Source organism: Juglans regia, chromosome 14 (genome assembly GCF_001411555.2).
Source record: "Juglans regia cultivar Chandler chromosome 14, Walnut 2.0, whole genome shotgun sequence".
NCBI lineage: Eukaryota > Viridiplantae > Streptophyta > Magnoliopsida > Fagales > Juglandaceae > Juglans > Juglans regia.
The window spans coordinates 23,865,398-23,877,611 of record NC_049914.1 but is presented as its reverse complement, the minus strand read 5'-3'; the positions used below and the strand labels follow the sequence as shown (position 1 = coordinate 23,877,611).

The window sequence follows — 12,214 nt, the reverse complement described above, 5'->3', positions numbered from 1 at the left end:
TTAAGATTTTGTTTGGATTATGACGTATGTGTCTCTTCTCTTTGTACAACCGATCCTTGTGTCTCCAAAATTGAAAAATTAGAGTTGTATACGTTAGAAGGATATAGGATAGTTTTCCACTCAAGTTTTCTAACTTATTTCCTTCATTAGACATATATATGTACCCTTGATGGAAGCTAACCTAATTTCACTACAAGAAAAAATACTTTTTGCAGCATCATAATTCATCGCAAAAAGTAGGTAAAATCGCTGCAATTGACAAAAGAATGAGTAGTTAAGTTTGTAAATAAAAGTGAGAGAAAAAAAGTAAAGAATAAAGAATAGAGAAATATTATTTTAATAGAGTAGAGAAATGATAAAGAATGAGATGTATGAGATTTTTGAAAGATGAGTAAAATTTAAGATAAAATTTTAATAATGATATTTTTTTTGCCAAATTATAAGAAAATTTATAGGAAAACCAATGTGAATGCTCTTATATGTCTCTCTATATATAATACCATTGAAGGCTAAATGTGTCGATCCTAATGTACATAAGATTTCTATTTAATACACCTACAAGAAATTGTAAGATATCTTAATTCATCGTGGATTTATGATATAGGAGATAATCCACATGATTAATAATACATATTGATAATATAGAGTAACAAACATTCTTTGTTGCTAGTTTTGTAGAAAATCACATTATGCACTTCCGAACTATTTTTTTATTTTGAAAAAAATTCGGAATAATGGATAGATCTATGGATAAATCTTTTATTCATGCGAATCACTCAGTGTCATTACATTTTTATCACTCAACAATGAATTCAAAATGTGTATAAGTACTTCCTCTATCCATACTTTATCTTCTAGGAATGAGAAGGCTAACTTTGCTAGCTTATGTGGCACATTATTTGCTTCCCTACAAGTGAAACAAACACTCCATCTTGGCCTTGCATTGAGCATACTTCTAATGTCACTGATCACATTCCAATAATCTGTGTCTATGATGACTTCCTTGTTGTTTGTGTCTTTCACCACTATCTAAGAATCACCTTAAAAAATCACTCGTATCACTCCCAGTCCCAGTTCATTTCAAGAGTCCATGGCTTTCCTTATAGCTAAAGCCTCTACCATGACAGGTCTCATTACATAGTTTAAGTTTGAGCATAGAGCTGCCAAACTCTCTCTCTCTCTCTCGTTATCTCTGATTATCACTCCAATCCCAATTTTCTTTGATTGATTAGCTACTGCCACATCCCAATTCGCCTTGCAATTCAATCCAGTTGGCTTTTTCCAGGTGCTTGAAGATCTATCTGAATTTGCAAGTTGCATGTTCTCTTACTGGTAGTTTTGAGCTGCAGCAAACTCCTGTAGGCATTACTTTGCATCCAACATAATTATTCTTGGATGCTCAAATTTGTTTTCAAAAATAAGGGAATTCCTTCTCAACCATATTCTTCTCATAATGTAGGCCACTAACTCAATCTCCTCCGAGCTTAGTTTATCATTCAACCTCATCCATAGTTTCATAAAACCATAGTCATTATTCGACCACTTCTACATTGGACTACTAGTTTCAGCCCCAAACATTAGATGCTATAGGACAGCTCCACATAGCATGTACTGAAGACTTAACCTCTCTTTCACAATCTGGGCAAAGGCTATTCTTAGTAACCTTTTTCCTGAAAAGATTCAATTTTGTTGGAAGTATTTCTTGTCTAGCCTTCCATAAGAAATGTTTAACCTTCCCTTCAACCCTTAAATTCCAAATCTGCTTCTAGCCCTTATCTGTGTCAGCAAAAGTTGATGTCACTCCTTTTACCATTTTGTTCCTAGAGTGCTCTAAATGATATGCACTCTTAACAGAGAACTTCTCATTATTTGTATATATCCATATCATTCGATCTTCAATGCTCAGCCTACTCAGATGGATACACATTATTGTTTCAGCTTCAGACTTGTTAAAAGTCTCAAATATCAATTGTTCTTTCCATCCACTAGTCCCTTGCTCAATAAGTTCACTTACATTTGCTTCTCTATCAGGATTCTTTATAGGAGATTGCACCTGGAATGATGTAGGTATAGGCAGCCACTTATCCTTCCATACCTTGATCTAGTCCCCCTTGCCCACCTTCCACATCAACCCTGCTTTAGGCAACTCTATAGCAGATAACAGACTCCTCCATATAAATGAAGGACTATTTCCTATTTTTGCATTTATTAGGTCACCTTGCTTAAAATACTTGTCCTTCATAACTTTAGCAACCAAAGACTGAGGCTTTTTAGTATTCTCCAACATTGTTTTACAGGCATAGTTGTTTTACAGGCATAGCCTTATTAAAATGTTCCACATCTCTAAATCCCAATCCACCTCTTGTCTTTTATTCCCTCATTTTTTCCAACTCCTTTAATGTACTTTATTCACATGCTGCTTGTGGCCCCACTAGAAACTCGACATGATTGTAGTGATTTCCTTGCACAACTTCCTTGGCAGCTTAAAGAGACTAATTGGAAATGTAGGTATGGCTTGTATCATTGCTTTGATCAACACTTCTTTCCCTGCTTGAGATAGAAACTTGTTCTTCTAGCTTTTTATTCTCCCACATATTTTTTCTTTTAAGTGTCTAAAGGTGTTATACTTGGATCTACCCACCATAGGTGGTAGACCTAAATATTTTGCATCAAACCCACACTCTCTAACTCCAGCTACCTGACTGATTTGTCTTCTAACACCTACTACAGTATTTGAGCTAAAATATATAGTAGTCTTCTGCTTGTTTAAAAACTAACCCGATGCTTTCTCATATCTATGATGTAGTTCATGTATTTTAGCCCATTCTAATAGATTGGCCCTCCTAAATATAATGCAGTCATCAACAAATAACAAGTGGTTTACCTGAGTGCCCCTTTTGAAATTGCAACTCCTATTGTTTGTCCACTGCTTTCATATGAGTTTATTAATGAACTCAATCCTTTAGCACATAATATAAAAAGGTAAGGGGAAATATGGTCCCCTTGCCTTAACCCTCTAGAAGGCTTGATAAGCTCCCTTGGTTGCCTATTAGTAATCACAGAATATGTAACACATTCCATGATTAATCTGATCCATCTTTCACCAAAGCCCAATTTTCTCATTATATCTTCTAAATATCTCCATTCAATTATGTCATAGGCTTTTGCCATATCTAGTTTAAGTGCCATACTTGTGGAGCCTCCTTTTTGTCTTATTTTCATAGTGTGCAAAGTCTCATAAGCTATCATTATGTTGTATGTAATGAGTCGCCCAGAGATTAAGGCACTTCGATTGCTGGAAATGATGGAATTCAACACCTTTTTTAACTTGTTGGCTAATACTTTAGATACAAGTTTGTATAAAATATTACATAAACTAATAGGCCTAAACTCACTAACACTAGAAGGAGATTTGACCTTAGGAATTAAAACAATGTATGTAAACTTTATACAAGAATCCAAAGACACCCCATTTAAAAAACTTAAGATAGCTTTACATACCTCTTCCCCAACAATGCTCCAATAAGTTTGATAAAAATAAGCCCCAAAGCCATCGAGACTTGGAGATTTAAGAGGCCCCATCTGCTTCAAAGCTTCTTCAACTTCTTCCTTTGTGAACTCCCTTTACAGATCTTCATTCATACTAGCAGAGATTCTTGGTTCAATGGTACTAATACAAACCTCTATTTCCTCCTTGGAAGGATTAGAGGAAGAAAAGATACCCTGAAAATATTGATGAAAAGCCCTTTCTATTTCCTCCATATCATTCAACTGTCTACTTTGGGGATCTATAATTTGTTTGATCCAGTTTTTTCTTCTTCTCTGACTAGCACATGCATGAAAGTACTTCATATTTTTATCTCCCAATTGATACCAGTTTGTTTTAGCCCTCTGTCTCCACTTTATATTTTCTTTTTCCAACAACTTCCCTATATCTTCTTGCAATCTCTTTATAGCTACTCCATTATAGGGGCCTTCATTTGACTGCTCCAGTTTTAATAATTCAATTTTTTGCCTTATACTCTTTCCTTCATCCTTAGCTTTTATAGAGCTCCATCTAATTAGAGCTCATTTACATGAATTAAGGTTTTTTTGAACCTGTTGAAAGGGATCCAGATTTTCTACACCTCTAATCCATGCCTATGGAATAATAGTGCCTCCCTCCTCCTCCAATGCCCATTTGGCTTCAAACCTGAATACCCTTATCTTCTTCCTCCTTACATAGCTTTCCTCATTCAAAACCAACATTATAGGTCTACGATCAGACCTAGCAGCTGGTAAAACTTTCACCACCCCATTACTGAATAATTCTATCCATTTAGCATTAGCCACACCTATGTCCAGTATTTCCTTTGTGAAGGAGTCATCTACATGTTTATTGCTCCATGTGAATTTATCATCTTTCCAACCCAAATCAAATAGGGTATTTATCTCAAGTGCATGTCTAAGGTCTTCCATTTGTTTTTTTGGTCTAACCCTTCCCCCTTATTTTTCAGGCTAAGCTAGTATTTCATTAAATTCTCCTAACACACACCAAGGTTGGTCTGTAGGTGGCTTTATTAATGACAATAAACTCCAGGTCTCCTTCCTTTTAATCAGTTCTGGATGGCCATAAAACCCCATGAGGTGCCAATATATATTTTTCTCTATACATGCTACTTTAGAGTGAATATGGTGTTGAGAAAAATTAATAATTTCAATATCCACATATGTTGTCCATAATAATGCCAACCCCCCCTCCCTTCTTCCCACTGGCTCAACTACAAAACAACCAACACAATTCAATCTATTTTTTATGAGAAAAAATATTTGCAATCGTGAATTTTGCAATTTTCACGTAATCGTTTTGAAAAAAGTGAATAAAACATGAGATTCACATGAAAAAAATTAATTTTTTAATAGTGGACCACACTCTTTTTCATTTTCAAAGCGATTATGCGGCGTTTATGCACTTGACAGTTGTATGTAGAATTACTAATTTTTTATACCATCAAACTTACTAGCAAGTAGTTTTTTTTCGATGAGAAAAATTGCTTGGGGCTTCTTTTCCTTTACCAAATGGCAAAGTTCATGAATTGTCCATGGGTTCCCAAGTTCCTGGCAGCTCCAACTCAATGCTTTCATGATGCTTGGTGGGGCTGACGTGCAACCTCCACCATTAACTGATTTGTATTGGTGACCTCCTCATCATCACCATATTTCCCCTTAATCATCTGCCCCTTATAGACTACATTCAAAACCAGAACTCAATGGATAGTAGAATCATTACCTTTGCTATGAGCTTGCCTCTTCCATTTGCTCTGGTCAAACTTCCTCATTCCTGTTTTGCCTTTATTCATCATTTCTATCATATGTTTTTGTTGTTCTTGATAGTTAATACTATTTACAGCTTCATCAGTTGTCTTCTGACTCCTCTTGGGCCTGAAGCCTATATTTTCAGCAGCTAAGTCCAAAGCCCCTTCTATCACCATTTTTTATGGCCCATATTCACCTCACTTCCTTCGTCGACATTCACCCCAAATTCAAATTTCATCGACTTATCTACATTTAATTTCAAATTTGTATTTTTCCCCAGATCAGGATACATATTATGTTCCCTTTTTTTCCTCAACTTTATCCTGAATGCTAGGATTTTTAAATACAAAAGTTGAAATCCCTTAGTTATCGACCCTGTTCTCTGTGTCTCTGGCCAGCACCATCACAATCTTTGAATTTTCCCATTCACTTCGATCAACCTCCCCATTATGAGTATCCTTATCACTATCACCTGAATTCTCTTGTTGATCTTCTTTGTTATGGCTCTTGTAAAGCCTCATTTGTGGGGTTGAGTTTGCACGTAGCCATGCCCCAAATTGAGATTTTTCACCCATGTTCTGTGAATATTGCCCACTATTTTTGTTGCACCCAAATGGCCCATGCACCAGTTTTCCACAAGTGAAGCACACTCTAGAAAATTTCTCGTACCATATCATAATCCACATTCTTTCCCCCCATCAGATTAACAGTTCTCTCCCTTGACAGTGGCTTCCTTATATCAATTTCAACTTTAGCTCGTAAGAAATGACCCTAACCAATTCCATCATCTCTCACATCTATCTCTTTTACAGAGCCAACTGAAGTTGCAATTTGCTTCCCAGTTTCTCTATTCATACACACCAGTGGCATATTATGCAGTTCAATCCAAAAACTCTCAAATTCAAACCTCATCTTATGTTAAGAAGGAAGAGGGAGAGAAATATTGGACTGAAAAGTGTATATTTCGTATTAAACTTTACAAATAAATAGATGTATAATGAACTATGTAAGGAAAGATGTACATAAAGAAAGTGGACTAATTTGATTGAGTCCTAAAAATAAGCTAATGACAAAAATTGTGCAAGTCTTGATTCTGTGCATGTATGGTAAGAAATAAATCTATCAATACTCCTCAAGTTGGCGCATGAAGATCCATAATGCCCAACTTGTGTGGAAAATGATGGAAAAGCTCCTGTCCCAAAGCTTTGGTGAAGATATCAACAAGTTGCTCATGTGAAGAAGTGTGGACAGCTTTGAGGAGGCCCGAGTGAATTTTGTCGCAAATGATATGGAAATCAATCTGAATGTATTTGGCACGCTCATGAAACACAGGATTGTGTGTAATATACAGTGCAGATTGATTGTCACAATGTAGAGTAAAAGGCTCGGGATAAGAGACACCAAGATCAGTGAGAAGCTATTTTAACCAAGTGAGTTCACAGGTTGTGACGGTCATAGCTCGATGCTCGATATTCAGCTTCAGCAGAAGAGCAAGAAACTATATTTTGTTTATTGGTGCGCCATGAGATCGGACTGGTGCCTAACTGAATAAAGTAGCCAGTGGTGGAGCGGCGGGTGATGGGGTAGTTGACCCAATCAGAATCTGTATAAGCTGAAACATGGGTATTGTTGGATGAAGGAAAGAAGATACCTTGGCCGGGATAGCCTTTGATGTAGCAGAGAGCTCTGGTAGCGACAGTCATGTGGGGAACCCGAGGAGCATGCATGAATTGACTGAGTGTATTGACGGCATAAAAAATGTCTAGTCTGGTGATGGTGAGATAGATAAGGCGACCGACAAGTTGACGGTAAAGGCCAAGATCAGGTAGGAGGTTGACATCTTGAGTTGTAAGCTTCAAATGTTGCTCCATAGGAAAAGGAACAGTCTGTGCACCAAGTTGTCCATTGTCAGAGAGAATGTCGAGGGCATATTTGCGCTGATTTAGAAAGATGCCTGTGGGAGAGCGAGCAACTTCGAGTCCAAGAAAGTACTTCAGGGAACTGAGGTCCTTTGTCTTGAAATGAGCAGAGAGAATTTTCTCGAAAATCTCAATTTGAGAGAGGTCATTACTAGTAACCAGGATGTCATCAACGTAAAGAAGAACAAGAACGATGCTGGTGGAAGTGGTGAGAGTGAATAAAGAATGATCTGCTTGAGACGGATGAAAATTTGCATCAAGAAGTACAGAGGTTAGTTTAAAAAACCAGTTCCGAGAGGCTTGTTTGAGGCCATAGAGGGATTTTCTGAGGCCACATACGCGAGTCTCCCCCTTAGGACAATATCCGGGCGGTGGGGTCATATAGACTTCTTCATCAAGATCGTCGTGCAAGAAGGCATTGTTGACGTTGTGCTGAGGAATAATCCAATTTTTGGTAGCTGCAACTGCCAATAAGCGGTGGACTGTGGTCATTTTGGCATCGGAGCAAAAGTCTCATGGTAGTCAAAGCCTTCAACCTAAGTGTATCATTTGGCATAAGCCGAGCTTTGCACCTCTCGATGGATTCGTCGCTTTGAGTTTGGTTTTGAAAACCTATTTGCAGCCAATGAGTTTCTTACCAGGAGAAAAAAGGCTCAAGAGTCCAGGTGGAATTATCCTCTAAAGCACGATGCTCAACAGTCATGGCCTCGCGCCAGTGAGAGTGGCGGATAGCATCAATATAGCAAGAAGGTTCAGTACAAGATGTAAGAGCATTCAAATAAGTAATATGTGAGGAAGAAAAATGGGAATATGAAAGAAAACCAGACAAAGGGTGAGCAGCACCTGAAGCCGGTGAAACAGGTGTAGATGACGTGGGCTTTGCATGTAAGGTGGGACAAATATAGTTGTGAAGGTAGGCAGGTCGAGTAAGGAAAGTCGGGGTATCAAGAGAGACAGAAGAGTCAGGAAAGTCAGGAGAAGCCGGAGGGTCAGGAGATATAATAAGTTCAGGGATGAGAAGAGCAACGATAGGGGCGAGGAGAGATGGAGTGTCATGAAGATCTTGGAAAGGGAATGTTTGTTCGTGGAAGGTGACATCTCGGGAGTAGAAGACGGACTGAGTCTGGAGATTGTAGAGCTTATAAGCTTTATGTGTGCTTGGATAGCCAAGGAAGACACATTTAGTGGCATGAGGAGAAAACTTGTCGCCGTGAGCACTGAGAGTTTGTGCATAACAAAGACAACCAAATACACAAAGATGGTCATAGTTGGGAGTTTTATTGAACAAAATAAAAAAAGGTGATTTATTCTGGAGAGTGCGGCTAGGAGTGCGGTTGATGAGGTGGGCTGTAGTGAGAACACAATCACCTCAAAAAGATAGAGGTAAGTGTGCTTGAAAACGAAAACTGATGGCAACATTTAGAAGGTGCCAGTGTTTACGCTCCACAACGCCATTTTGTTGGGGAGTTTGGACACATGTACGTTCATGAATAATGTCGTGTGTGTGCAGGTATGTTTGAAATTGATGGGAAAAAAATTCTTGTCCATTATCAGTTTTAATAATTTTGATGGTGGTGTTAAACTAATTGTGGACAAGAGCGAAGAAGTGCATTAAATGGGTGTAAGCCTTAGATTTAAAAAACATAAGATATACTCATGTGGTGCAAAAAAAATCATCAACAATTGTGAGAAAATAATGAACGCCACATAAGGATGTCGTGCGATAACCATCCCAAATATCACAAAAGATGCAATTAAAACAAGAATCACTTTTATTGGCATAAGAGGAAAAAGGTAATCTTGTGTGTTTAGAATGAGCACAAACATCACATTCAGAAAGAGTACAATGAGAATTAAAAATACTGGAAATATTAAAACTGGAGAGATGACCTAGACGTTGATGCCATAGGGATTTGCAGTAGATTGAGCAACAAAATTGACGGGAGGTTTGGGGTGCTACACGTAGAGCCCATTGCATAGATTACTTGCTCCAATCGGCTTCATCGATGGAGAGCCCTGAAATAAACAAGAATTAGAGAAAAAAGTTATAAGACAAGAATTATGAAGGGCAATTTGGGAAACTAGGAGTAAGTTGAAGGATAGAAGTGAGACATAAAAAACATTTTGTAATGTGAGAGAGGGAGAGAGACGAAAAGAACCCAGCCCTTCGGAGGGATATCTTGTCCTGTTGGAAGCCGAATGTGATGAGAAGATGTAAGAGAGTTCAAATCGGCAAAGACATCGCGTTGGTGGCAAATGTGGTGGCTCACACCACTGTCCACCACCCAATGAAGGCGCCGATTGAAGGAGAAATCAGATGGGGAGAAGAGGTTACCAACAAAAGGTGTAGGAGATGGGTCAATCAAAGCTGGCGACAGTGCTAGGAGGTTGAGCAGCTTCTAATACAACTCTGGAGGGAGGGAAACTAGATTCGCAGTCTACAGAGGTGGCCCTAAGATGGACGACCGTGATTTGTTGGTGCAAGGCTCTCGGCGTAGGGGTACCCGATGAGGGTCCAGCAATGGTCACGCGTGTGGCCATCTTTGCCGCATGCTGTGCACTTTAGAGGAGGCCGTGGACGAGCAGCGGTGCGGGTAGCCATGGCCATGGTTTCGGATGCGGAGGGTTGGAGATTGAGAAGCCTTTGTTGCTCTTCTTGGAATAGGATGGATAAGACTTTGCTTATGGAGGGAAGTGGATCCATGGCCAGAATTTGGGTGCGAAGAGGAGCAAATGAGCCCAAGAAAAAATTGGAAAACACGTTTATCATCAGCCTGTCGTTGCATGTCTTTGAGGTCAGTTGCGGTTTGGAGATGGCTAAGTTCATCCCACAACTGTTTGATTTGGTTGAAATAATCATGGACAAAATTTGTGGTTTGGTGTAGGGAGGAGAGGGCTTGTTTTAGGTGATAGATGCGAGCATTGTTTCCATGGCAGAAACGGGAAGAGAGGTCGAGCCAGACAATGCGGGGATCGGTATGATATTCAAGAGAATTGGCGAGGGAAGGGCTGATGGAGTTAAGGATCCAGGTACGGATCATATCCTTCGTTTGGTTCCACTGAATATATTCTAGTTTGGTAGGTTCAGGAGGTGTGAGGGTGCCATCGACAAAGCCAAGTTTATTCTTGGCATTAAGGGCTCTGGTCATGGCTTTTTGCCATTTGGGGTAGATGTCACCTGTGAGAAGGCCATTGACCAGAATTAAACTAGGAGAGTCTGAAGGGTGAAGAAGATAAGAGGAGGGAATGGGTGGGGTACTACTGTCGGGTAATCTATGCAATGGGCTCTGCGTGTACCGCCCCGAACCTCCCGTCATTTTTGTTGCTCAATCTACTGCAAATAAGATCCTATGGCATCAACATCTAGGTCATCCCTCCAGTTTTAATATTTCCAATATTTTTAATTCTCATTGTACTCTTTATGAATATGATGTTTGTGCTTGTTCTAAACACACAAGATTACCTTTTTCCTCTTATGCCAATAAAAGTGATTCTCGTTTTAATCGCATCTTTTGTGATATTTGGGGTGGTTATCACACGGCATCCTTATGTGGCGCTCATTACAAAAATTGTGCAAGTCTTGATTCTATACATGTATGGTAAGAAATAAATCTGTCAATATCTTATTCGGAGGTGTCAACCCATCAAAATGTTTCAATAAAAAGATGCAGTTATCAAATAACAGGGCTTTCCTTTAAGAACTTTACTCCTGTCCATTTGGTTTTCGAACGAAATTACAAACAAATTCAGACTGATTTCATGGAAAGAGAAGGACTTTTCAACTTCCCAGATTTTCTCCATAGTAGAACGAATCACCTCCTTCCCTATCGTTCGGTCTGAGAACGGTTTTCCCACAATTCATATGTCCCTGGCCTTTCTTTGTCACCTCTACCATATGAGCTGTCTCAAGACTTATTTCTGCATTTTCTTCTTCCGAGAGCCGTAGTTGCTCCCATCGTTCTTTCAGTTCCTCCATAATTCTTCAGTACCACTCAGTCTTGTAAGGACCAGTGAGTTCAACCTTCACTTACCCTCACGAGTAAACCAAGAGTACTGCCACACCTCCTAACTTTTCTTTCCGTTGAGATAAGAGAGAAAAGTTAGAGGAGACTAATTTTCAGATGTTATAGGCTCTTTGCTTTTGAGCTTAAATGATCAAAATAGTCAATTTGCCCTTTTAAACTTTCAAATTTTGGTACACACATTCAGCAAAGATACGATTGTTACAATTATGTCACATATCCCTTATTTAAATTAATTTTAATATACAGCCAGATATTAACAAGGATACAAATTATCAAGATTTACTAATTTATGAGGCAAATAGGAAAAAAAAAAGTCATAAAATATAGTTTTTCCTACATTTTATGATTTTATTTTATAAATCGATTTGTAAACACCACATTGGCCGGTAGTCATAATAATACCCGGGAAAATGCTAACTTGTCCTGTGATTTTGTTTCTTCATTTTAACTGTTTATGTATTTTATTTTTATTTTTTAATTATTTTTACTTGATGATTAAGGAAATACTATTAATGAATTAATGTTTTCTAAAAAGAAAATTAAAAGAAAAAAAATTGCAGGGTAAACACCGGCCGAGTTACAAAGCTTGGAGGAATACAATTACAGGGAATGTGGAGAAGACAGGAAGACGCTAACGTGCAGTCGCAGACATGCAGAAAGGTGAAGAAAAGAAAGAAAGAGAGGGGGGCGCCACAGCAAGTCATGCTGGTTGAGTATCAGGATTCAGAAAATACGGAGATTATCATGACTGGTCCCCACTGACGGGAATCTCAGTAACAACCTCTCCTTTATAAAAATGGAAAATAATAATTTTTTGTTTAAAATATAGAAAAGATTTCCTTTCCAGATGTTTGCAGTTTCCGTCCTTTCATCTACCCCTCTCCAGTCTCCTCCACTTTTGTTGTTGTTGCGGTTGCTGCTGCTGCTGCTTAAGTTTTTTTCTCTCTCTCTCTATATATACATGTGGGTGGAATT

At 38.5% G+C, this 12,214-nt stretch overlaps 1 protein-coding gene across 1 annotated transcript; it reads right to left on the bottom strand.

Moving 5' to 3' along the window:
- Positions 1–6,731: 6,731 nt before the first annotated feature.
- LOC108999429 (uncharacterized mitochondrial protein AtMg00810-like) lies at positions 6,732–7,706 on the bottom strand. Its single transcript, XM_018976319.1, has 2 exons — positions 7,550–7,706; positions 6,732–7,444 (listed from the first exon to the last, which is right to left on the bottom strand). The coding sequence occupies exons 1-2, from the start codon at positions 7,704–7,706 to the stop codon at positions 6,732–6,734; spliced, it is 870 nt and encodes a 289-aa protein (XP_018831864.1).
- Between the last annotated feature and the right edge of the window lie 4,508 nt (positions 7,707–12,214).

Excerpts from the sequence above, each read along its gene's own strand:
- LOC108999429 (XM_018976319.1), bottom strand. The coding sequence starts at position 7,706 with ATGACCACAGTCCACCGCTTATTGGCAGTTGCAGCTACCAAAAATTGG. Across the intron at positions 7,445-7,549 it reads TAAGGGGGAGACTCGCGTAT|ATCATTCTTTATTCACTCTC; the intron begins GTGGCCTCAGAA and ends CGTCTCAAGCAG.